This window comes from Mustela nivalis (assembly GCF_964662115.1).
Source record: "Mustela nivalis genome assembly, chromosome: 6".
NCBI classification, from domain to species: Eukaryota; Metazoa; Chordata; class Mammalia; order Carnivora; family Mustelidae; genus Mustela; species Mustela nivalis.
In genome coordinates this window covers 83,737,746-83,765,455 of record NC_139025.1, presented here as the reverse complement: position 1 = coordinate 83,765,455, position 27,710 = coordinate 83,737,746, and the positions used below count along the sequence as shown (strand labels likewise).

General features: G+C 38.4%; 1 protein-coding gene and 2 pseudogenes across 6 annotated transcripts in view; 1 reads left to right on the top strand and 2 right to left on the bottom strand.

The window, feature by feature from the left end:
• TTBK2 (tau tubulin kinase 2) overlaps positions 1–27,710 on the bottom strand; it is a 157,972-nt gene that overhangs the window by 107,294 nt on the left and 22,968 nt on the right. For 3 of the 4 annotated variants that reach the window (XM_082735393.1, XM_082735395.1, XM_082735394.1), the window contains exons 2-3: positions 13,272–13,407; positions 8,925–9,072 (exon numbers count right to left, since the gene is read on the bottom strand). In XM_082735393.1, the coding sequence (XP_082591519.1) occupies positions 8,925–9,072; positions 13,272–13,340 (217 nt within the window). In that variant the 5' untranslated portion in view covers positions 13,341–13,407. Of the gene's footprint in view, positions 1–7,231; positions 7,446–8,924; positions 9,073–13,271; positions 13,408–27,710 lie in introns of those variants that run through there. The other variant, XM_082735396.1, reaches the window with a different exon arrangement.
• LOC309868097 (heat shock protein HSP 90-alpha pseudogene) lies at positions 53–2,921 on the bottom strand (annotated as a pseudogene). The gene is made up of 3 exons: positions 2,112–2,921; positions 1,368–1,931; positions 53–896 (listed from the first exon to the last, which is right to left on the bottom strand). The product of its transcript is annotated as a heat shock protein HSP 90-alpha pseudogene (transcript).
• Positions 3,122–4,814, top strand: LOC309868151 (tubulin beta-5 chain pseudogene; annotated as a pseudogene). The gene has a single exon. The product of its transcript is annotated as a tubulin beta-5 chain pseudogene (transcript).

Genomic DNA, 27,710 nt, shown 5'->3' with positions numbered 1-27,710 from the left:
AGACAAAGTATTGAATATAGATACAAGTAATTCTTGGGATGGAGCTTAGAGCTTAGCCTACTTCTTCTACACATGACATGTCATCCTCTCCCTTGAGGGGTGACATCTCTTCTGGTCACAGCAGTATTACTATCATCAGCAGTGGGGTCATCTTCATTGATACCAAAACAAAATTTGATCATCCCATAGATCCTGTTAGCATATGTCTGGGGATCTTCCAGAATGAAGTTGGAGGACAGAACTGCAGCTTCATAGAGCAGGATGACCACTGGTCATTCTTGTCATTTTGCCTTCTACCATGAGGTCTTAATCATAGAGTGGTCAGCGTTTTATCTTCAAGTGCTTCTTTGGTGCCATGTAGCCATGGCTGAGTTGCCTCTATGGCTTGAGCCTTCATGATTCTTTCCTTATTTGCCATCCAGCCACATGTGCTTGTGACAGTACAGTATGAGGATGTCACCAATCAGTTAGACATGAGCACCTTTTTTATTTGTTTCTTCAAAATATCCTTCATGATTTTGCACAGGTTTTCAAACTTTGTTTTTTTTTCTCTTCCTATTATTTTTCTCTTCTTCATTTTCTGCAAGTTCTAAGCCCTATTTGATAACAGACACTACAGTCTTCCCCTCAAAGTCCTTCTGCTGTTGAACACTGTACTTATCAAGAAACTTGATTGTATATACTTCTAGGCCATGCTTCCAAAGACATTCCACAAAGCCAAATTTGCTACCTGGTCCTGGGTCTTACCTGTGATGTAAAAGATATGCTTCTGGTATTCCTTCACTCTGGTACAATAGTTCTTGAGAGAAACTATCTAATGACCAGAAACAGATGTGTAGTATCTTAACAGCTCTGAAAGCTTCTTCTGATTTTGAAAGTCCTCATGTAATTCCAAGCTTAATAGGTTTTTTAAATTTTATTTATTTATTTGGTGGGGGGAGATGGAGGAGGAACAGAGTGAGAGAGAATCCCAAGCAGACTCCACTGAGCACAGAGTCTGATGAGTTTTGATCCCACGACCTTGAGATCATGACCCAAGCTGAAATTAAGAATCAGAGGCTCAACTGACTGAGCTACCCAGGCGTCCCCAAGCTTAATATTTTAGAGAAATGCTCATAGAGGTACCTGAGTGGTTCAGCCAGTTAAACATTTGACGCTTGATCTCAGCTCAGGTCTTGATCTCAGGGTCATGAGTTCAAGCCCCACACTGGGCTCCATGCTGGGTGTAGAACCTACTAAGAAGGAAAAGAAAAGAAAAAGAAAGGAAAGGAAAGAAAAGAAAAGAAAAAAGAGAAGAAAATAGAGAAGGGAAGGGAAGGAGGGAAGGAAGCAAGGGATAGGAGGAGGGAAGGAAAATAAATGTTCATAAAATTTTTGCAGTTCTGTCTTCTGTCAGTTCAGTGAAGAGTTAGTTCTAAGAATCTTTTGACCAAATTCTATAACTTTTATAAAATTTTGCTTTGCTGTAACATCTCATGGGAAATATTTAAAAGAAGATCCTCAGAGTATACGACACCTCTAATGAAATTCAGATATTCAGGGATCAGCTCCTTGCAGTTATCCATGATAAAAACTCTGAGAACATACAACTTGATGTTGTTCTTTATCTTTGTTTTCAAACAAAACAAAGGAAGTATGTCTTGGGACAAAAAGAAGGGATCTGAATTCCAACTGCCCTTCAATTAAAAAATGCTTCACTTCTAAGTGATCCTGCCACTCATCAGTCAAGCTCTTATAAAATTATCCATATTCTCCATTAATAATATCATCAGGATTTCTGGTCCAAATCCATTGACCATTGTATTTCTCCTTGATCTTTTTCTTTTCTTATCATCAACCTTCCTTTCTTTCTCTACCTCAACAGAACCAACATCTATTTCAGTTCTGTCATTAGACTCCTTTTCTTTTTTCCTCTTTCCTTTTTTTTTTTTAAGATTTTATTCATTTATTTAAGAGAGAGAGAGAGAGTATGAGCAAGGGGAATGACAGAGGCAGAGAAAGAAGCAGACACCCCACTGAGCAGAGAGCCTGACACGGGACTCCATCCCAGGACCCTGGGATCGTGACCTGAGCCGAAAGCAGACACTTAAACAATTGAGCCACCCAGGCACCCCTTCTTCCTTTTCTTCAGCTTCATCATCGTTGACTTCTTTATCACATTCCTTCTCCACAAAAAGAGTAATATATAGCCAATAAACTGGGAGTGTTTCTTCACAATCATCTTTACTCTTCTTTCTTCCAAGAACTCAGTTTGGTCTTCCTTCAGATGCAGGATAACCTCTGTTCCAGGACCCACGGGTTGACCTGTATCAGTCCTAACTGTGAACGATCCTCCTGCAGAGACTCCCAGGCATACTGTTCATCATTATTATGTTTGGTGATCATGGTCACTTTCTCAGCAATCAAACAGGCACCAAACTGGCCAATTACAGAAATATGCACCAGCTGCAAAGTTTCCAAGAACATTTTGGTTCCAGACCTGGCAATAGTACCAAGGTTACTGATCAAATTGGCCTTGGTCATGCCAATCCCGGTATCCACCATAGCGAGGGTTAGATCTTGGCTGTTAGGAACACTGTTAATGTGCAGCTCTTACCCAGAATCTAACTTACTGGGATCTGTCAAGCTTTCATACCAGATTTTGTTCAAAACATCTGATGAATCTGAAATAAGCTTCCTCAGAAAGATCTCTTTATTCGAGTAGAAAGAGCTGATGATCAGGGACATCAACTGAGTGATTCCCACCTGAAAGGTGAATGTCTCAAAGCCTTCTCCTTCATCAGCTGGTCTTGGGTCTGGGTTTCCTCAGGTATCTCAGCTAAGGGACCACATAGGCTTCGTGATGACACAGCACCGGGACACAGAAGCCACTTAGCGTTTACTCTAGCAAGGTGGGAAAAAGTGTTGAAGGAGTAGCACATAGCTGCAATAAGACTGGCCAAGTGCTGATAACTTACTGAAGTTGAGTACTGGGTACAAAGAATGTTCTCTATATCATTATTTCTATTTTTGTGTATATTTAAAGTTCTTCATAATAAAAATTAGGGAAAATGGCAAATTTAATATTTTTCTGTCTTGCTGCAGGATTCTAGCTATGTATCAAATTTTTGTTAAGAATCCTTTTGAAGCTCTCTCTCAGAACCTTCCTGCGGCTGCGTTCGGACCTTGCTGCTCCAGCCTCCAGGACACGTCCCATCCTTCCAGCCTGAGACTAGCAGTATAGAAAAAAAAGATACCATATAATTTCTTGCCCCGTACACACCTTGAGGCGAGCAAAAAAAATTAAAATAAATTTTAACAATGAGGGAAATCATGCACATCCAGGCTGGTCAGTATGGCAACCAGATCGGTGCCAAGTTCTGGGAGGTAATCAGTGATGAACATGGCATCGACCCCACTGGAACCTACCACGGTGACAGCGACCTGCAGCTGGATCACATCTCCGTGTACTACAATGAAGCTACAGGTGGCAAATATGTTCCTCGTGCTATCTTGGTGGATCTAGAACCCGGGACCATGGACTCTGTTCGCTCAGGTCCTTTTGGGCAGATATTCAGACCAGACAACTTTGTTTTTGGTCAGTCTGGGGCAGGCAACAACTGGGCCAAAGGCCACTACACAGAGGGTGCTGAGCTGGTTGACTCAGTCCTGGATGTGGTGAGGAAGGAGGCGGAGAGCTGTGACTGCCTACAGGGCTTCCAGCTGACCCACTCACTAGGTGGGGGCACAGGCTCTGGAATGAGCACCTTGCTCATCAGCAAGATCCGAGAAGAGTATCCTGACCGCATCATGAACACCTTCAGTGTGGTACCCTCACCCAAAGTGTCTGACACTGTGGTCGAACCCTACAATGCCACCCTCTCCATCCATCAGTTGGTAGAAAACACAGATGAGACCTACTGCATTGACAACGAAGCCCTTTATGACATCTGCTTCCGCACTCTCAAGCTGACCACGCCAACCTACGGAGACCTGAACCACCTCGTCTCAGCCACCATGAGTGGTGTCACCACCTGCCTCCGCTTCCCTAGTCAACTCAATGCTGACCTCCGGAAGCTAGCCGTCAACATGGTGCCCTTCCCATGGCTCCACTTCTTCATGCCTGGCTTTGCACCTCTGACCAGCCGTGGAAGCCAGCAGTATCGGGCCCTCACTGTGCCTGAACTCACCCAGCAGGTCTTTGATGCCAAGAACACGATGGCTGCCTGTGACCCCCGCCATGGCCGTTACCTCACTGTAGCTGCTGTCTTCCATGGGCGGATGTCCATGAAGGAGGTAGATGAGCAGATGCTCAATGTGCAGAATAAGAATAGCAGCTACTTTGTGGAGTGGATCCCCAACAACGTCAAGACAGCAGTCTGCGATATCCCACCTCGTGGCCTCAAGATGGCAGTCACCTTCATTGGAAATAGCACAGCCATCCAGGAGCTCTTCAAGCACATCTCAGAGCAGTTCACGGCCATGTTCCGGTGCAAGGCCTTCCTCCACTGGTACACAGGTGAGGGCATGGACGAGATGGAATTCACTGAAGCTGAGAGCAACATGAATGACCTTGTCTCCGAGTACCAGCAGTACCAGGATGCCACCACAGAAGAGGAGGAGGATTTCGGTGAGGAGGCTGAAGAGGAGGCCTAAGGCAGAGCACCATCACCTCAGGATTCTCCATTCCCTCAGCTTTCTTCCTCAGCTGCCCCTGTCCTCTCCCTCAGAATTACATTTTCTGCCTCTGTCTCTTTTTTCCTTTTTTGGAGGGGGGTGGTCCTAGAACACAGTGCCTGACACATAACAGGCGCTCAATAAATACTTGTTGTTTGTTGGAAAAAAAAAAAAAAAAAAAGAATCCTTTTGAAAAGCATTGATGGTAGGTTCCTCAGGTACTGCAGAATTACTAGTGATCAGTTTGAAATCATTAGACAGAAGTTTTTTTTTTCTCTTACACCAGCACTGCAAATAAAACTAATTATTAAAAAGACCAAAAAAAGAGGTGTGTTGAGATACAGCTCAAGAGTTCATTAAAATGGAGAAGTGAAGATAGCCAGGATATCACCCTAAAATATTTACTGAAGATGGGGGAGAAGAAAGATAAAAAAGAATCTAACAGCCTAGGGAGGCAATTATCCCCTTTGCTCTAAGTTTCAAAGCAAATGAACTGAAAGACAAAGGTCTGAAGACAGTATAGTCCAGGGGCGCCTGGGTGGCTCAGTGGGTTAAAGCCTCTGCCTTCGGCTCAGGTCATGATCCCAGGGTCCTGGGATCGAGCCCACGGCAGGCTCTCTGCTCCGTGGGGAGCCTGCTTCCTCCTCTCTCTCTCTCTCTCTCTGCCTGCCTCTCTGCCTGCTTGTGACCTCTGTCTGTCAAATAAATAAATAAAATCTTAAAAAAAAAAAAAAAAAAGACAGTACAGTCCAAATGGAGACAAGGAGGAAACACAAAAAAAATGGTTATATGGAGATGTATGTTAATAAAAAGAAAAGCTTATTAAGTTTTGTGTTTCTATGTACTAGGGATACTCTAGAGAATAATAGTGTAGAAGTACTACCTAACAGGCCGACAGACAGATGATTTAGTTCATTTTTTTTCTTTTAAATTTTATGTAAATTCAAGTCAGTTAACATATAGTGCAGTGTTAGTTTCAGGGTAGAATTTAGTGATTCATCAGTTGCATGTAACACCCAGTGCTCATTCCATCATGTGTCCTCCTTAATGCCCATCACCCAGTTACTCCAACCCCCCCACCTCCTCTCCAACGACCCTCAGTTTGTTCCCTGTATTTAAGAGTCTCTTATGGTTTGCTTCCTTCAGCAGTGACTAACACATTCAAACACATTTGTAAAAACCAAGTATGATTCAGGAGTCAAACTTGATTAAATAGAGAATAGAAAGATACATCCAGAGTGGTTCTAAGAGTTGTGAAAAGAGAGTAATCTGGGTAGCACCATAGGGGAGGTCATTTAGAAGAAAAGATGAGGTAAAATGCTAAAGCCCTCACACTTTTCAGAGCCGATGAGAAAGGATCATCCTAGTAATCAGAGTTATACATGAGCTGAGGAAATCTAAGTTTAGCAAGCACAGGAAAGACAGAGAAAACTAAGTACTCAGGGTAATCAGGATAAAACATTGTGAGAGTTTTGAAAAGGGAAACTGATTTATTACAAAGAACAAAACTTAGGGTTCTGGCTAAATTCACCATAGAAATTTTTTTATCTTGTCAAGAAACAAATCCTGTTATCACCTATCAAAAACATCAATTTAAAGATTTATTTGAGAGAGAGCGAGCAAGCTTGCATGCACAGGGGGAGGGGCAGAGAAAGAGGGAGAGAGATGACCCTTAGGTCACAACCTGAGTGGAAACCAAGAATGTGATACTTAACCAATGGCACCACCCAGGCGTCCCTGAATATCATTTCAAAACCAACCAATCTTTTAAAGGGTTAACCTCTGGTTATATATCTTCTCCTTACACACTTAGCCTTTTTATTGGGGCCAGTGAGTAAGAAGTCATTATACAAAAGGAGGCAAACCTAAGTCAGCCTCATAAAATGTTCTCAAAAAGGCCTAGATTCTAAAGCACCCTTAATCAAAATAAGTTGTAAGGCATTAAATATACAGAAGGTATAAGTTAGGAAGCCAACAAAAGAGTCAAGGGCTGCCTCACTGAAATACAGAGTTAATTCTGAAATACAGAATTAAAATTAAAACTTCAAAAAAAAAAAAAAAAAAGGAAAGAAGAAGAAGAAATACAGACCAGAAGATAAAAATTTGTTTGTTTTTGGAACATGAAGAGCGTGAGAACTAGGATGTAGTTATAAGCAGGTAGGAGAAACATTTTAGTTAATAGTACGGAAGATAGAAGGAAAGACTTAGCATCCTAAGGTTTCCAATTCATTCATTAAAAGGTACTAAAGTGGGACGCCTGGGTGGCTCAGTTGGTTAAGCAGCTGCCTTCGGCTCAGGTCATGATCCCAGCATCCTGGGATCGAGTCCCACATCGGGCTCCTTGCTCCACAGGGAACCTGCTTCTCCCTCTGACTCTGCCTTGCACTCTGTCTGCCTGTGCTTGCTCTCGCTCTCTCTCTCTCTCTCTGACAAATAAATAAATAAAATCTTTAAAAAAAAAAAAAAAGGTACTAAAGTTATCTTCAACCTTTATCCCATAGAATCCTGGATAAATCGTGGCCAAAATAGGCAAGAGAACCTATGGAAAGGGCTGTGGAGCTGTATTCTGCCTCACCTGGCCTCCTCAGGGCCAAGTAAGAGAAAAGTGAAGTGGCTTGCTCCAGGCCACTGATGCTGACACATCCTTTACAGGATCATCGTCTGAGAGTCAAACAGATCCCCTAGGATCTGTGCAAACCAGGAACAGGTAGCTACAGCTGCACCTATTTGTGGCCTCTGTGTCACTGAGCTGGGAACAGCTCCAAAGAAATAGGGAGTAAGGAGAAAGGCTAAAAAAAAATAAGAGAGCGTCATCTTTTCCCCATTCTTCCTTTTCCAGTTACATTTTTTCTAGTAGTGACAATAGGTTTTGATCTATCCACTGCCTTCCTAATTTCCCATGTTTTGGGAAACGTAAGTTTGGGCTAAAAATAACTATTAAACAGATCTAGCATTTTATTAGCATCAGGCTCTAAACAAATGAGCCAACTGGTATAAACACCTGGGTAATGAGAAAGCTTAGGCAAAGGACAATGATTAAAAGAACAGACATTGCCAGAATACATAATACACATTTCATCAACTTAATACGAACCAGTTTACTAGAATTCCAAACACCAGGAATTCACAAGGAGAGTACAATCACCCTAGAGTCTACACAGCCACAAATTTGAAGGTCCTAGGCTACAAAGCATTTTGGGCTTACTACTTCTACCAATTACAGTTATTTCTACTAATTCCAGCAACTTCTTTTGCTCTATATTAGTACTGAATTTTTTTTAGATACTAATGAATGTCCTATAACAATACCAAACATTCAAGAACTTAAGATCATTTAATGTGCTAATCACCCATTTAATTTTGATTCAGATACAACATTTAAAAATAAGTAATATTGGATTATATCATTAACCTGAAAATACAAAGATGAATACAAACTAGCAATGCATTCAGGCTTTTACATCACTGGGTTAAAGTCAGAAAAAAAGTTATTTATCCTTGTAGTAAAAAACAGGAAACCAAGTAGCAAAATATATCTCAAAAATGACAACAGGGCCAGAAAAAGTTACTCTATGAAACTGAAGTTAAAGAAATCACATAACAAATACTATTATTTTTAATCCACCCTGCAGTGTGATTTGAAGGTTTCCTTAATGTGATTAAAGCATATTTACCTCCAACAACACAGGCAGAAACAACTCAGAGGTATTCATGTTTAGTGGTTTAAAAAAAAAAAAGGTAAATTTTTACCGATTGCCTTACAAAAACACTTTCTAAGGCAGAATGTTTCAGCTAATTCACTCTCTCATCCAGACTCACTATGAAAAGGAATTAAAAAAAATAAAAAGAGGGGTGCCTGGGTGGCTCAGTGGGTTGGGCCGCTGCCTTCGGCTCGGGTCATGATCTCGGGGTCCTGGGATCGAGTCCCGCATCGGGCTCTCTGCTCAGCAGAGAGCCTGCTTCCCTCTCTCTCTCTCTCTCTGCCAGCCTCTCTACCTACCTGTGATCTCTCTCTGTCAAATAAATAAATAAAATCTTTAAAAAAATAATAAAAAAAATTAAAAAAAAGGAATTCCCACAGTCCAATTAGCCTAAGCAATTAATATTTCTACTACTACTAGCTAGTGATAAAATTTCAAAGAGAAAAATACTAAGCATTGTTTATACTGAGCTGACACCTGATTATTCAGTTAATAGAGGATGTAAAGACGTTCAGAAAGATAAAAATAAATTATAAACCGTCTGGTATATCATACAAAGCAGCTTACCTTGTAGTTTTTTCAAAACAGCCACCTCCATTTTCAGAACTTGTTTTGGTTGTTGAGCTGATTCTACCTTCAGTGCAACATTTTCCCTGGTAAGCATGTCCAAGGCATCGTAAATTTCTCCAAAGCCCCCACCCCCAATCTTCCTCAACTGCACAGGAAATAAGAACATACACACATACAATTACTAGAACATTCTAATTGGAAATCAACTCATCTCTTATATTGAAAAAATAATATATAATTTTATTATCCCTATTTGAGGACAAAAGATCTCAATATTGTTAAATTAATTACACATATGTCAAGAAGAAAACAAATGCCTAGAAATAGCATCAAAACTTTTCTCACAGTTTTGCCCACAAAAGGTAATGAAATTATCTTAGCCACAACTTTAAAATTTAGTCTACAGCCAGCATTAAAAATGTCACAAAAAAGCATAGTATCTCAAAGTTTTACTTCCCACAAATGCCCCTCAACAACCAGATATGTTCTTTTAATTCTAAGGCAATCATTTGAAGACTTTTTAAACCATGAAATCTTTTTGCCAACTGAAAGCTTATCTGGAATCCAGCTGAGATGCATATGTGGGGAGGTGGGAGTGGGGCAACCAGAGCCCAGCCCTCTATGCATCACTTACCCTCCTCTCTGAGGGACCAAGCTGACTCCAAAGAAGAGACAAACTCCTGTCCAGAATATGCTATATAACTATATGCCCAAATAATATGCTCAAATACTAAACTTTAATCAAATAAAACACTTTCAACCAAAATTTAATATCCTTCCTGATAAAATGTGTTTGCTTAACTGGGGGAATACCAGGATCTCTGTCTGAGTATCACAGGCAAGTTCTCAGGTGTCAGTGACAACTTAGCCTATAGAGCTACAACCACCAGGGTGGGTAATATATTTCATGTTAGATACAGCATGGAATTAGCCTTCTTCCATTTCCTGAAGGTCCTCTCCCTTCCACATTATCAAACATCTAGGATGTGATATAATGCCAGAAGCCATCACTAGAGGCACACAGTCCTAAACTCTAAACACGCCAGAGGACTCACTTGAAGTTCTACTTCCTTCAGCACTGGGTCCGTTCTGATTACTACCTTCAGGCTGATTTTTCTATCTTCTGAATTTCTATAGTTATTTGCTTAATTATTTAATTACTCATTTTTCTAGGCTAAACACCTCAGATATCACTTATATTAATACACTGGACAGTTTTTTAACTTTCCACTGTCAATGTCCTAGCCCCCCTAGTGAAACCAAGCTTCTTCAGAGAGAGTCACTCTTTTCTATTTTTTTGTTTTCCTTATTTCGAGTGTCTAAGTGGTAACTACATAATTATTGCTAAACAACTATTCAGTGCTTTGTATATAAGAGCCATAATCCTTTATTCCAGTGGGTGATAGGAAAAGATACCATAAGGAGCTACAGTATGAACTCAGGATTAAAATAAAGTTTGAGAACTTCATTTCAGTTAAAAAGTTTTTTGTTGGACCCTGAACAATACTTACAATTCTTAACATTTGCCCATTAAACAAAACCTAGTATAACTTTAAAAACGCATAAACAGTACAAAAGGGACACCTCTCTAATTATAGACTGTACTGAGAGGTAGCTTCATGTTTCACTTTACAAAAAGACCTTACCAAATAACAGAACAAAAAAATCTATACCAAAGTAATGATTTTGTACCTTGGTCTATTCCTATGTCACTTCAATGATAGTGGAACATCAATTTTTTTTTTTTTTTACTGAGCTTGGCAAAGCACTAAGACATCATTAATGCTATAAGGCAATGAGCTAAAGACAGTTTAGTATGATGGGGGGGGTAGTCAGATTAGGGAAAGTATAGAGATAAGTGGCAGACTTTCTTTACCAAAGACGGTATCAACAATATCAACAAACCCTTTGCTCTTCTTTAGCGTGACCCTGCCATTCACCCATCAACAATCAGTCCATTCCCCAACCTCTTAACTCTGGGTAAATCTTTTGACTGCTTTGACCAGCAGACCACCAGCCCTGAGAATAGTCCTTAACAGCCTTGTTGCTTTTGTTTCCTGTCACTCAAAAGCCAGCTACTATGTAAAAAGTCTGACCATCCTGAGAAGACACAGATCTCTCTGTGGAGAGATCCTAGAAAATAAACTACTAGGGATGAAGGGGGGTGGGTAAGAGAACAAAGGACCTCCAAGTCACCAAACAAGCCATTTGGGAATGGATCCCCTAATCCAAACAATCGTGCAAGTACCACATGGTTGAGACAAACCACCAAGCAAACTCTTCTCAAATTCCTAATCCACAAAATTATAAGCAAATTAAAAATTGTTTTAAATCTCTAAGTTTTGATGTAGTTTGTTCATAATGATAGATAACCAACACATCATTCCTAAAAATGGGCCTATGATTTCTTACTAAAATGCCACTATACCTCCCAATATATGTATGTTCCATACATATATTAAGTCTAATTATCAGGACAGAGCAACTATGCCAGGAGTAGCTGCATTTGTCACCTTTTGATATGTCTACTAGAAAAAGCCAAATTGATCATAGCACTTAACACAAAACACTCACCAAAGCAACACTCATTCCTGACTTACATAAAAGACTACTAACTGTTGGAATTTCCCTACATCAATCCATGATGACAACATGGTTCTTTTCTTATATTTACTCAAGTAAATTTTCAAAGCCTACTGAACTGCCTAACTGGCAAAACACTGTAACCCAGATACAATATTTGTAATTCTAAAGGACCAATCTTCTTTTTCTAATCTGTGATAGAGTAAGGAAACCACTAAAATAACTTTGCTAAACCTGCTAGTGGAACAAAACTTTAATAAAAGATGGTAGCGATAAAATATATACTTAAATATATCTAAAACAAAAATTGTGTCTTTAAGAGCAGGAAAGATGATAGATTCCAGGTCTAGGGCAAGGAAGACTTCAAAAGACTTATTATTAGGATCAATTATTAGTTGAAAAGACTCAAGAGACAACATGAATGGTGTCCCCTAGTCAAGTGAGAAAATTTGGGGATCAATACGGATAATATCTACAATTGACTCAAACATTAAAAGATGTTTAAATCCATGAATTCTTAATTGTATATTTTTTTAAATTCCATTGGTAACTTTTGGAAAATGATATGGTGGCAATTCATTATTCTGAAAACTGGTAAATTAAGAAATTATATATTTATTGCTTTCCTAATCAAAATGTATCTCAGGGTAATCAAATAGCTGATGATAGGAAATTTCTCTTTGTAGACATACTTCAACTAAAAATATGAAGGAATGACAGAATGTCACAATCTGCAATTAATAGACTTAAAAATGATGATCAACAGTGCTAAAATGATCATGGGCTATAGGACAAACAATGTCTTAACAGATGATAAGACATTCTGTGCCTCCTATTGACAGTTCACAATACCCTTTACAAAAAAAAATGCCACCTAAATAAACAACCCTGAACTCAGATCTAACTGAGCCTCAATAGCAGTATGCATAAAACACAAGACAGTGAAACATGTTAATACCACATGGAAGAAATCAGAGGAATCAAAACTATGGGAAATTCTACAGGCAAATGATCTACTTCCTTCAATTTAAAAAAAAAAAAAAGGAAAAAAAGAAAGATGAAAAGAAATCTAGAAATTTAAAGAAACATAAGTGATGTCAACCAATTGCAACACCCCAGCTTTATATGGATATGATTTAAAACATTAAAAATAATTTACAATGGGGAAATGTGAAAGTTAAAAGGATACTTAATATTAAAAAATTCTTACTTTTTCTTAGCTGTGATAGTATTAGGATTACATTTTTAAAAGAATTTTTATTCTTTAGAGATACATAACCCAAGGATGTACAGAAAACATGTTAAGGTAAAAGATTTGCTTCAAAATATTCTGGGTGGGAGGTTAAAGAGAAAACAAGACTGACTACAGAATGGTAACTATTTAAGCTGGGGCATGAATACATAAAGGTTCATTAAATCAGTCTTGCTATTTTTACGTATGCTTATAATTTTCCTTAATAAAAGGTTCAAACATTTTTAAAAAGAGAAGTACACTGTATGGTATTTTTGTTGGTGGTGGTTTGTCTTTCCTAAGTACACTTTGATCTACCTTACTCAACATTACCTATCAGAAATTAGGAACATTTATTACTATATAAAGCAAGAATTATGGTATAAACAGGATTTAATCATAGAAAGATAAATGAAAATATGCTTTAGGTATATAAGCAGTATATTTATTATTTTCTATGGAAATGCTACTTTTATCAAGATACCAAAAATTATCCCCTGATATGTTCTCTCTCCAAGATGTGTACCCACCACTTTCCATCTTTCTTTGACCAGGATTCCAACACTGAGAATATCCGGTTGCTCTCCTCCTCCACTCATTGCAATTGACTGATGTGATAAAACGGCTATACAGGCATCCAGCTCCCAAGGATGGTTTCCATTTAACCTAAAACAAAGCAAAACAAAAAAAGAGCAGCAGCATATCAGGGCTCATTAAATAACAAACATTCCAGGGCCAAGTAGCACTACTAATTTTATACATTAATTAGGTTACTTTGTTGGAAGGGGGGTAAAAACCCCACAAAACTCAGTTTCAAAATCTGTTAAGTGCATAAAAAAAAGTACTTATCTTTCCATTACAGATATCCATGAAATTGCTAGACACTACAAAGACATTATGATACAACACAGATATAATTTCAAGCACTGAGATTGCTAGACTGTAGAGCAAGCATGGTGTCAATGGCAACTGACCAAGACAGATCACTGTCTTTACTAAAACATATTGCTAAAGAAAAGGACATGGTACCTAACTTACAACAGCTTATCTAGTTTAATAGGTTACAACTTAGAGCTTAACATCATCCAGAGCTAATAAAATTTTAATATTGTACATAATGCATTCAAAGTGCACAGAAAATAAACACAAGCCACAGAAAAGGGCACTTGATCAATTCCAATACAATGATACTTTAAGAAAAAGAGTAATATGTATAGCATACCTATAGAAAATGAAAATACAGCAGAAAAAGCTGGTCTAAAGAAGATGAAAACTGTAACTTTATGTTACAGAACAAACTAAAGAAACGTTTTCTAAAAAGCTTTAAAACAACATAAATCGTAATTAGAAAAGCCCTTAAATGAGAAAGCTAGATAACAGGAAGACTTAAAAAGAAATCTGAGCTAACTCAGAAAAGGACCAGAAATGAAGACTCAACTAGAAGAGACATAAGAGAAGACACCATATAAATTAGGGAGGAAAAAAAGAAATAAAATGAAAAAAAATTAAAAAGATATTTAAAAATAAAAGTGATAAAAGACAAAGTAAATACAAAATAGATATTCTAGGAGCCCCCAGCCCTAAAAAAACCCCATGCAATGAAATAGAATAAATACTAACCACTATAATTCAAAAAATTTCTGGAAATTAAAAAAAGGCTAAATCTATTTTTAAAAAAAGGCCAAATCTTCATATTGAAATGGTGGTATATCACATACGTGGGAAAACAACTCAGAAGATCAACATCAACACACAGTCTCCTAAAACTACTGGATTTTAAGGAAAAAATTTCATTGGCATCTGCACAGATAGTCCAAATTATTTAGAAGAGAAAGAAAAAGACATTGGCACTGACCAACAAGAGACACTGGCATAAACAGTTTACACCAGCAGACAATGAAATTATATACTTAAATACTCAAAGAAATAAAATGCAAGCCAAGGATGTTCCATACAGCCAAACTAACTTTCACGGCTAAAGGAAACAAATGGTTATGCAACACAGAACTCAAAGAACACTGTTCCCAGGAAATGCCCCCTGGGAACCATGTAACAAGTATCAGACAATCAAGAAATTATGATAGAAGATCTGGCATGAGGAATGGCCTGAAAAGGCCTAAAAGCAATGATAACCCAGTAGCAATGAATGAACCCCTGCCTTCAGACTGTGTACTTTAAACATCAATTTCTCATTTAAAGAAATCATGTTCCATCAAGGAAATAAAAATCAAAACCACAATGAGATACCACCTTACACCAGTGAGAATGGCAAAAATCAACAAGATAGTAAACAACAAGCATTGATGAGGGTGTGCAGAAAGGGGAACCCTATTACACTCTTGGTGGGAATGCAAGCTGGTACAGCCACTCTAGGAAACAGTATGGAGTTCCCTCAAAATTTTAAAAATAGAGCTACCCTACAGCCCAGGAATTGCACTACTAGGTGTTTACCCCAAAGATACAGATGTAATGAAATGAAGGGGCACATGCACTCCAGTGTTCATAGCAGCAATGTCCACAATAACCAAACTGTGGAAGGAGCTGAGCTATCCCTGGACAGGTGAAAGGATAAAGAAGATGTGGTTCATATATACAATGGAATATTACTCAGCCATCAGGACGAATACCCACCATTTGCATCGACATGGATGGAACTGCAAGGGATTATGCTGAGTGAAATAAGTTAAGCAGAGAAAGACAATTATCATATGGTTTCACCCATATGTGGAACATAAGGAATAGTGCAGAGGGCCACAGGGTAAGGGAGGAAAAAATGAATGGGAAGAAATCAGAGAAGGAGACAAATGATGAAACTCTGGACTCTGGGAAACAAACTGAGGGTTACAGAAGGGAGAGGGTTGAGGGGATGGGGTAACCAGGTGATGGGTATTAAGGAGGGCACGTGTTGGTGATAAGCACTGGGTGTTATATGCAACTAATGAATTGTTGAACACTACATCAGAAACTAATAATGTGTTACATGTTGGCTAACTGAACAGAATAAAAAATAATTTAAAAATTAAAAAATTAAAAAATATTTTAAAAACAATTAAAAGAAATCAGGCTCCTTGGAGAAATGGCTTATTCCAGGTCTGGCATAGGAAACTGTATAAAATGAACTTGGGACATTTATCAAATCAGAAAGCAAAATATTAAAATTCTACTACAGGCAAGTAAAAGGAAATCAGAAACAGAAGGGATTCTTATTTGCCAAATTTCTCATTTGAGTATATATAAGAATGCTCAAATAATGGTCACAAAGAATAGTGACAGCAATGATTGGAAAATATAAAAAATATTAACACCTTTGAGTTCATAAGAACATTCAAAAAAGAAAATTACTCTTTGATCAACCTTTGAAGTTGCTAGGGTACAACTCACTATTCTGAACATTGATAAAGAAATAAAGAATCATGGATTTATCACGCCTTTCTGGTAAGAACAGTATCTTGTGGAAACGAAGGAAATTAATTTTTTTCCTCAGAGAAAAAAGATAATATAGATAATAAATGTTACAAGAACTGATAGAATCAGAAAATCACTATTTCTAGGGGTGCCTGGGTGGCTCAGTTAAGTGACCAAGTCCTGATTTCCACCCAGGTCATTATCTCCAGGTGTGAGATCCAAACCCAAGTGTGGGTGTGCAGCTTACTTAAGATCCTCTCTCCCTCTGCCCCTTCCTACCATCCCCCTCCCTAAAAATCCCAAAAAACCTCACCCATGATAGCAGATTATATCTGGGTAGCTTGAAGAGAACACACTGTATTTGCTAAGTGAATGAAAAATATTCTCTTTGAACAGAGAATTGCTCTTTGAAATATTGCTTTGAATATTGCTAGGCATATACATAAAATGTGGTATATACATACAATGGAATATTATTTAGCCTAAAAAAGGAAGGAAATTCTGTCATGCTACAACATGAATGAACCCTGAGAACATTATGCTGAGTGAAATAAGCCAGTTACTAAACGGCAAATACGCTATGAATCCACCTATATGAAGTATTTAGAGTAGTTAAACGAATGGAAACAAAAAGTAGAATGGCAGTTACTAAGGGCAGGAGGAGAGGGGTAAAAGGGGGAGTGGTTGTTCAATGGGAACAGAATTTCAGTTCTGCAAGATTGAAAGAATTCTGGATGTCTGTTCTACAATGTGAATATACTTAACACTAGCTATCTGTACACTTAAAAATGATTAAGGTGGTAAATTTTATGTTATGTATTCTTTACTGTAGGAAAGAAAAAAGGGGAAGAAGGGGAAAGGGGGAGGGAAAGGAGGGGAGCAAACAGGGGGAAGGGGGAAGTGGGGAAAGGGAAAGGGTGGTATGGGCCCATGGTGGGGAAACTGATAACATTCAGCATGATAATATACATTAAACTCTAATTCAAGAATAACACTTCAAGGAATCTATCCCAAAGGTATCATGACAAAAAAATGTGTAATGCCTTTTTCACAAAGCTTTTTACTATAACACTACTTAAAATCACAAGACTAGAAAAAACCTAAAACCATCAATAGGGGATTAGGTTAATATAAAATGGTTCATCTAAATAAGGAGTGCTAGCCCAGAAATAAGAGAGATACTGATAAAGTGATTTTTAAGAGAGATATTGATAAAGGATTTTTCAGGATATATTAAGTGAAAAAAAGCAAGATGGAGTAAAATGTTTACAGAATGCTACCTTTTGTATAAAAGGAAGGTAAACATCAAACTTATTAACTTATTTCCTCTTAAAAAAGAAAAAAAGATAAGCCAAAAAATGATGAAAATGATTTTCTATGGCAGAGGTCAGTGTTTTGTTGGTAAAGGGCCAGACAGTAAATATTCCAGTCTTTTCAAGCCATATAATCTATGTCATAGCTATTCAACTCTGCCGTTACAACACAAAAGAAGCTATAGATGAAATGTAAACAAATGAATATGGCCATGACAAAACATTATTTACAAGAAGAGCTAGGCAGCCAAATCTGACCTGCATGCAAGCTGTTGTTTACCAATCTTTTCTCAAAAGAAAGGAGAAAACAGGATAGAAGGGGTAAGACTTCTGTGAATCTAATTTTTTTTTAAGATTTTATCACAAGTGGGCAAAGCGGGAAGTGGGGTAGGGGAGGGAGCAGGCTCCCTGCTGAGCGGAGAGCCTGACGCAGGGCTTGATCCCAGGACCCTGAGACCATGAGCTGAACCTAAGGCAGAGTTTTAACCCACTGAGCCACCCAGGCGCCCCTGTGAATGTTTTGTAATACAGTTTTGATTTTTAAAAACAAAATCACTGGGGCACCTGGGTGGCTCAGTCCATTAAGTATCCAACTCTTGGGACGCCTGGGTGGCTCAGTTGGTTAAGCAGCTACCTTCGGCTCAGGTCATGATCCCATCGTCCTGGGATCGAGTCCCACATTGGGCTCCTTGCTCAGCAGGGAGCCTGCTTCTCCCTCTGCCTCTGCCTGCCATTCTGTCTGCCTGTGCTCGCTCTCTCCCCCTCTCTCTCTGATAAATAAATAAAAATCTTTAAAAAAAAAAAAAAAGTATCCAACTCTTAGTTTCATCTCAGGTTACAATCTCAGGGTGGTGAGATTGAGTCCCATGTCCGGTTCCATGCTGGGCATGAAGTCTGCTTGAGATTCTCTCTAACCTTCTCCCTTTGCCCCTCTCCCCACCCCCATCCATCCTCCACCCCCTACTGTGGATACTCTCACTCCCTCTAAAAATAAAGAAAACTTTATTTTTTTTTAAGATTTTGTTTATTTATTTGAGAGAGGAAGGGACAGAGAAAGGGAGAAGCAGACTCCCCCCCCAACCCCGCCCCGGTGCGGGACTCAATCCCAGGACCCTTAGATCATGACCCAAGTCAAAGGCAGATGCCTAACTGACTAAGCCACCCAGAAGCCCCAATAAATAAATCTTTAAAAAACAAAGTAAGGGAGCTCCTGGGTGGCCTCGTCAGTTAAACTGCTGCCTTCAGCTCAGGTCATGATCCCAGGGTCCTGGGATGGAGCTGCACATCAGGCTCCTCGCTGAGCCAGGCGCCTGCTTCTCCCTTACATGCCATTCCCCTTGCCTATGTTTGTTCTCTCCCTCTCTCTCCCTACCCCTCACTGCGTCAATAAATAAAAATATTTTTTAAAAATTAAGACAGAATCATTGTTTTACATAAGAAAAAAATATTCTTATACTCCAAATTCAAGGAAGGACAACAGCAGGCATCAGATCTGGCTTTAAACTCATCCCAGTCTATCAATAATAGCTACAAATCAGTGACCACACTTCAGAAAGTCAACCAATCAGTAGTAACAGCAACACTCCATAACCACATTCATCGCATAACAAAGTTCAACCGCTTACTTCCTAAACACTCCCACTTCAATCCCTGAACTAGAAGCCTCACAGCTCTCCCTTGCACAAAGAGAAATAAATTTAGTATTTGGTTCAGATATTGAGGGCCTCTTCCTTCAAGACAATTAAAAGATAAAATTAAATTTAAAAAGAAAAAAAATGCCAAAAATGGCAGGGGGGACAATCTCTAAGTATTTAAAACAGACTGAAACCAATACCCCATTGCATTCCAAGTTTGCAGCATAACTACACAGAAAAATAATACAAATGGCTTTGAAATACAGTATTTTGATTGTACATTCCTAGTGCAATATATCTAAAGGAATAAAATAACTGCAAAGAAATGTTAAACCTGTATTTAGTAGTGGGGCACCTGGTGGCTCAGTCAGTTAAGTGACTGACTCTTAGTTTCAGCTCAAGTCATGATCTTGAGTTGTGAGACTGAGCCCCCCATGAGGCTTTGCCCTCAGGTCTAAGTCTGGTTAAGATTTGCTCTTTGTGCTCCTTTTCCCCACTCCCACGCATGAAACTCTCTCTCTAAAATAAATAAATCTTTTTAAAAACCTACAGTTAGTATTTATATGGTTAGGAATAATATCAATTGTGTTATTTTAAAATTATTATAAGTATACTGCAGGACACAGCAAAAAAGTGATTACATTTTTTTTAGCATAAAGAGATATAAAAGTCAAAGATGTAAAAATTCTGAAATCCCACAATAAAGAAAATATGAAAAAAAGTCATGATCTTTATTTAAATACATACTTCACAATTAGCCACTGAGAAATCCTAGAAGCAACACAGGGCAGTGGCATTAAGCATCCCTTAGTGTTTAGATTACAGTTACCAAGTACCATGTCCCTCAAAAAAAAAAAAAAAGAGGAAAGAAAAGAAAAAGAAAGCTCCTTGGACAAATGACCACTTCTAAAACTAGGCCAGGATATGGAACACCTGTGTGGCTCAGTGGGCTAAAGCCTCTGCCTTCAGCTCAGGTCATGGGGTCCTGGGAATGCCCCACATAGGGCTCTCTGCTCAGCAGGGAGCCTGCTTCCTCCTCTCTCTCTGCCTGTCTCCCTGCCTACTTGTGATCTATGTCTGTCAAATAAATAAATAAAATCTTTAAAAAAAAATAAAAACTAGGCCAGGATATATAAAAGATAAACTTAGAATCTCCCTATGCCTGAAAGCAGGGAATATACACACCAAACACTAGGGACAGATCCAGGTTTTATGGGACCTCAAGTTTACATTAAGCTGGGCCTTACCTTAAAATCTTTCTTTTTTCTTTTTCTTTTTTTTTTTTTTTTTACAATTTTACAAAACCTATATCACCAATAACTAAAGCCTTAATCCCAAAGCCTTGAAAGAAGCCTATACAAATAAAGAACTCTGATGTTTAAGCTTCCTTATCTTCAAAGAAAATCCTTCTCCACTGAAGCCAAATGGTAGGGGCTCACTCACACTGGTTTAAGGTAAGAAAAATTTGACAACCAAAAGAATAATGACTGGGGCTAAGTTGTTTAAGCAGCTGACTCTTGATCTCAGATTAGGTCTTGATCTCAGGGTCACGCTGAGCACACACAATATGGAGCCTACTTAAATAAATAAATATACATGAGTTCATAACAATACTCAAAAACAACTCATTAAGGGCACCTGGGTGGCTCAGTCATTAAGTGTCTGCCTTGGGCTCAGGTCATGATTCCAGGGTCCTGGCATGGAGCCCCACATCGGGTTCCCTGCTCAGCAGGAAGCCTGCTTCTCCTTCTCTCACTCCCCCTGCTTGCGTTCCCTCTCTCACTGTGTCTCTCTCTCTGTCAAATAAATTAATAAAATCTTTAAAAAAAAACTCATTAGACATGAACAATTGCTAGAGCACTACTTTATTACTCTGAATATAGATAAAAGGAAAATAAACCAAGCATTTCTCCTGCATTTGTAGAATTAAAAATCCACCACTCTGCAAAACCTAATAAAATGATGAAGGCAATGATGGATAAAATTCTTAGGTAAAAAGTTAGCTGATATAGAACTTAATAATAGATGGATGAGACTAGTAATATACTTAGACTCACTGATCAATATTAGCATTTCTAAAAGAGCTGATATTAAACAGCATACTTTGAGAACTGAACCAAGGTTCAGACGCACCTCCCAGGTCCCAAACTGGCTACTCAGTACACATTTGGGACAGATCTGAATATAATTTCAAAGTCTTTGAAAACTGGACTAATATTAAAACCAACATACATGGAAGGCTAGTCAGAACTTGCACACTGAACATAAGCGAATAGCTAAAAATTTTTAAATATAAACACTCTTCACAGATTTTTTTAAAGATTTTACTTATTTATTTAACAGAGAGAGACAAAGCAAGAGAGGGAACACAAGCAGGGGGAGTGGGAGAGGGAGAAGCAGGCTTGCCAGCAGACCAGGGAGCCTGATGCGGGGCTCAATCCCAGGACCCTGAGACCATGACCTGAGCCAAAGGCAGACATTTAACAAATGAGCCACCCAGGCACCCCTCTTCACAAAATTTAAATAAACCTTAAGTATCATAATTTGTTAAATGTCAAGGATACAATCCAAAATTACCAAGCATAAAAATAACAGGAAAAAGTCCCAAATTACATATGAAAGCAAAATCAATAGACGTAAATGCTAAAATGACACAGATTTAGGACCCATAAGACACTTTAAAATAGTTACAATAAAAATGCTCCAAGAAGGTGAACATCCTAGAAATGAACAGGAAAATATACAGTCTCATTTAAGAAAAAGAAGACATAAATAAATGGAAATCTTAGAAGTAAAAACACAGTAAGAAAAATTCTAAATGTCACTGGATGGAGTCAATGGAAGAATGGAAGTGTCTAAAGAATAAGTCAGTACATCTGCCTTTGGCTGAAGTAAAAACACAGTAAGAAAAATTCTAAATGTCACTGGATGGAGTCAATGGAAGAATGGAAGTGTCTAAAGAATAAGTCAGTACATCTGCCTTCGGCTCAGGTCACGGTCCCAGAGTCCTGGGATCGAGTCCCGCATCAGGCTCCCAACTCCATGGGGAGTCTACTTCTCTCTCTGACCTTCTCGCCTCTCCTGCTCTCTCTCACTATCTCTCTCTCAAATAAATAAAATCTTTAAAAAAAAAAAAAAAAGAATAAGTCAGTAAACCTGAAAACAGGAAGGATTTTTTTAAATGAACACAGACCCCAGGAACCCCAAGGACCAGTGACCTTATTTATTTCAGAGAGAGAGAGAGAGAGAGAGAGCAAGGTGGGTGAGGGGCAGAGGGAGAAGGTGAGAGAGAGTCCACAAGCAGACTCCTCACCAAGTGCAGAGGCCGACATGATGCTCCATCCCAGGACCCCAAGATCATGACCTGAGCCAAAACGAGGAGTCAGCTGCTCAACTAACTGAACTGCCCAGGTGCCCCAGGTTGAGTGTCTTTAAGTATTAATTTCATTTGATTGATGGGTTGCTCAGATTCAGGTCTCTGACACTAAATGGGTATCCTACAATTCAGTTCAATTCTGACACTAACTACTCAGAATCAGAGAAGACCCTGCGGGTTAAGGTACTCAGTTCCACAAAACTGCACAAATCTCAGAGTATAGCCCCAAGTCCTGGATGTCCCAAAGCCACACATGCTTTTCCTGACTGGCTACAAATTTGCTAGAAGAACTCACAGAACTAATGAAAGTGTTATACCTACGATTACCATTTTTTTATAAAAGATAAAAATCAACAGCCCAAAAAAGAGGTATATTTGACAGGTCGGTAAGGGTTCCAACCACAGGAGTTTCTGTCCTTGTGGAGTTTGGCTGTGCCACCCTCTAAGTCCACATGTTCACTAACCAGGAAGCTCCTTAAGCCTTGTTGGCCAGGGTTTTTAATATCAAGATTCATTACATAGGCATGTGTGAATAAATCACTAACCATGTACAAGGATGTGGAGAAAGGGGAACCCTTTTACACTGTTAGTGGGAATGCAAACTGGTGCAGCCACTCTGGAGAACCATATGAAGGTTCCTCAAAAAGTTAAAAATAGAACTGTCCTAGGACCCAGCAATTGCACTAGTAGGTATTTAACTAAAGGATACAAAAGTACTGATTTGAAGGGGCACATGCACCCCAATATTTACAGCAGCACTATCAACAATAGCCAAAGTATGGAAAGAGCCCAAATGTCCATTGACTGTTGAATGGATAAAAAAGATGTGGTGTATATACACAATGGAAAATTACTCAGCCATCAAAAAGTATGAAATCATGCCATTTGCAACAACGTGGACAGAACTAGACTGTATTACCCTAAGCAAAATAAGTCAGCCAGAGAAATACAAATACCATATGATTTCACTCATGTGAAATTTAGGAAACAAACAGATGAACATAGGGGAAGAAAAGGAAAAATAAGATAAAAACAGAGGGAGGCAAACCATAAAAGACAACTACAGAGAACAAACCCGAGGGCTGCTAGAGGAAAGGTGAGTGGAGGGATCCGCTAAACAGATGATGGGCATTAAGGAGGGCACTTGTGATGGGCACAGAGTGTTATATATAAATGATGAATCACTACATTCTACTGAAACTAATATTATATGTTAACTAACTTGAATTTTAAAAAATCATGGAGGAAAAAACTATCTATTTCATTTAAAAAAAAAAAAGCACTGTCTATGTAACTGAAATCTTCAGTATCACTCTCTCTGAAGGTCAGAGGTTGAGAGGTAGGGCTGGAAGCTCCAACCCTATAAATCATTTGCTTGATCTTTCTAGTGACCAGTCCCCATCCTGAAATCTAGGAGCCAGAAGTTACCTCATCAGCATAACAGACATTCCCATCACTCAGGAAATGCCAGCCTCTGCCAGGAATTGGAGATAAATCAATAAATGTTAAGATTAGTAGACCATATATAAACCAAATATATTTTTTATTGTTCTGAAGTACTGTTGAGACAGGGATGATGAAAAATCCAGTTATACTTAATGGATTTACCTACTTCTCCTTTCAGTTTGTTAATTTTTATTTTATGTATTTTGGTGCTCTTTTTAAGATGTATACCACATTTATAATTACTTTGTAAATTGGCCTTTCTCTGATTATGTGAAAGTTCCCATTCATCACTAGGGATCTGTTTTGCTCCGAAGTCTACATTGTCTGATACAATTATTGGTACTTCAACTTCCTTCTGATTAGTGTTTGCATGGTGTATCTTTTCCCCTTCCTTTGCTTTTTAAAATTAATAAATAAGCTTATTTATAATGATATTTCTTACAATAAAAACATATATGAAAATCACAAGTTATACAAAGAAATGGATGTATAATAAAAAACCAATATAGACAGGAAAAAAAAAAGATTTAATGAAGAGATAAATATCAAATAGACAACTTTACTTCTTCTGAATTCCACTTTGTCATGCACACTGAATTGTAACTGAACAGTGGCTCTCTCTTCAGGAGGTCCTGTACTGGAAATTCTGGAAACTGGTAATTATATTTTGATAAGAGTTTAAAGTTAATCATGTGGGGTGCCTGGGTGGCTCAGTGGGTTAAGTCTCTGCCTTCGGCTCAGGTCATGATCCCAGGGTCCTGAGATCGAGCCCCGCATCGGGCTCTCTGCTCAGTAGGGAGCCTGCTTCCCCCACGCTCTCTCTCTCTCTCTGCCTGCCTCTCTGCCTACTTGTGATCTCTGTCTGTCAAATAAATAAATAAAATCATTAAAAAAATTTTTTTTAATTAAGTTAATCATGTATTTCCCTGTAGTACTTAATCTTAATGCTGCCTTAATATGAAGTCACATTCAGTCTACTTTGAAGTGAAATAGCTGTAAGTTAATCTATTCTGCTGGGCCACAAAATGTCATCAATGTTTTCCTGATATATGTGAATGTGTCAGGATTAAACTATTTTTTTAATCAAGTTTTTAATTTTAATTCCAGTTTAGTTAACATACAGCATTATATTATTTTCTACTGTACAATATAATGACTAAACAATTTTGTACATTACTCAATGCTCATCATAATAAGTGTATCCTTTCTTCAATTTTATTTTATTTTTTCAGTGTTCCAAGATTCATTGTTTATGCACCACACCCACTGCTTTTTTTTTTTAAAGATTTTATTTACTTATTAGAGAGGGAGAGTGTGAGTAGGGTAAGAGCAGAGGCAGAGAAATAAGCAGATTCTGCACTGAGCATGGACGCCCAAAGGGATGTTGATCCCACAACCCTGAGACCATCACCTGAGCCAAAATCAAACATGGATGCTTAACAGACTAAACCACCCAGGCACCCCAAAATATTTTAAACTGAACAAAAATTAAAATCTAACAAAAACTGAAATCTGCAGGATGCAGCTAAGACAGTGACCAGAGGGAAAAGTATACCACTGAAAACATTCAGAATGAAGGTTCTAAATGGGTGGCTCAGTCGGTTAAGCATCTGCCTTCAGCTTGGGTCGTGATCCCAGGATCCCGGGATCAAGTCCTGTGTCAGGCTCCCTGCTCAGCGGGAAGCCTGCTTCTCCCTCTTTCTCTGTCCCTCCCTGTTTGTTCTCTCTCTCTCGCTCTCTCTCAAATAAACAAAATCTTCAAAAATAAAACATTCAGAATGGAAAAAAAATCAAAAATTAATCATCTAAGCCTCTGCCTTACAAAGCTAAAAAAGAAAGAAAGAAACACCAAGCACAAGGCAAAAATATAAAGTAGAAATTAAAGCTACAAAAACAATAGAGAAAGTCAATGAAATCTAAAGTCAGTTCTTCATAAATACCAATAAAATCCATAAGCTTTAGAAAAGCTGCCAAAAGAGGGACACCTGACTTAGTCAGTTACAGGTCTGCCTTTGGTTCATGTCATGATCGCGGGTTGTTAAGATCAAGTCCTGCATTGGGCTCCCTGCTTGGCGGGGAACCTGATTCTTCCTCTGCAGTGCTACTCCCCCTGCTTTGTGCTCTCTCTCTCTCTCTCACACACAAATAAATAAAAATACTTTTTAAAATAAAGAAAGAAAAACTGCCAAATGAAGAGAGAAAACACAAATTATCAATATCAGGAATGAAACAGGAGTCACCACTCCATATTAAAAGTATAATGAAGGAAATAAGAAGAACACTATACACATAAACTGAACAACAGTGGAGCAACTCATCAAAAACCATAAACCCAACAATTCACCCAAGATAAAAGGAAGAGCCTGAAGAGTCCTATTAAAGGAACTGAATTCATAATTTAAAACCTTCCCAAAAAAGAATCTCTGGGTCCAGAGATTTTTTCCTCCCCAATGACAAATTCTACCATATTCAAACATTTGTGGGGGATGGCACAGGGAGAAGGAGATAGAGAATCTTTAGTAGGTTCAGAGCAGCCTGGAGCCCAACTCAGGGCTCAATAAGCCTGAGACCATGACCTATGAAGAGTGGGACACTTAACTAATTGAGACACCCAGGTACTCCTACCACATTCAAACATCTAAAGAAAAAAATAAATAAAACAAATCCATACATCTCTTCCAGTAAAAGAAGGGAAGGAAACACTTTTCAAATCATTTATAAGGGCAGCATTACCCTGTTACCAAAACCCATCATAAAACTGGGGCAAAAAATGTAATTATTAGTGTGGAAATTTTATAAAAATACATTATCGAAAAAATAAAAATACTCAAAGACAATACAAGAAAATAACAAAGCAATCGTTCTCATGAACAGAGTTACAAAAATTCTTAAAAAAAACTATTAGCAAATTAAATCCAGCAATACATAAAAATAAGACACTCTAACCCCATGTGACTTATCCTGAAGGGAACAAAACTGATTCAAAATTTAAAAACCAATTAATATATCCATCTGATTAATAGTCTAAAAAAGAAATCACATAATCTATCGCGTGATATGAGAAGCATGTGACAAAACTCAACAGTCATTCATGATATAAATTCTCAGTAGACGAGGAAGAAGGGAATTTTCTTTTTTTTTTTAGGATTTATTTATTTTAGAGAGAGAAAGAATGCATGCGTGGGGTGGGGGGGCTAGGAGGGTAGGAGAGGTAGGCAGAGGGAGAGAGAGAATCTCAAGCAGACTCCCTGCTGAGCAAGGAGCCAACTCAGGGCTCAATCTCACAACCCCAAGGCCATGACCTCAGTGAAAACCAAGAGTGCAATGCTCAACCAACTAAACCACCCAGGTGCCCCTAGAAAGGAATTTTCTTAACCTGATAAAGGGCATCTTTAAAAAAAAGTTCCTTGAACTGATTAATAGATTTAACAAAATTTCAGTTGAAATTTGTCTCTCTAGGGCCTTGAAAAGCTGATTGTAAATTTATGTGGCTAGGCAAAGGAACTGAAATACCCAAAACATTTCCAGAAAATATTAATAAAGTTGGAAGAACCACACTACATGATTTTAGGACTTAACTGATAAGGCAACAGTAATCAAGCCAGTATGTTACTGGCAAGGAATAGACATATATAGAGATAAGTGAGTAGAACGAAGAGCCCAGAAATAGAGCTACACAAATATAGCTAATTAAATTTCTTTCAAGACTTACTTATTTATTTGAGAGAGAGAGTGAGAGATAGGGCACATGTAGGGAGGAGCAGAGAGTGAGACAGAACCCCAAGCAGACCCTGC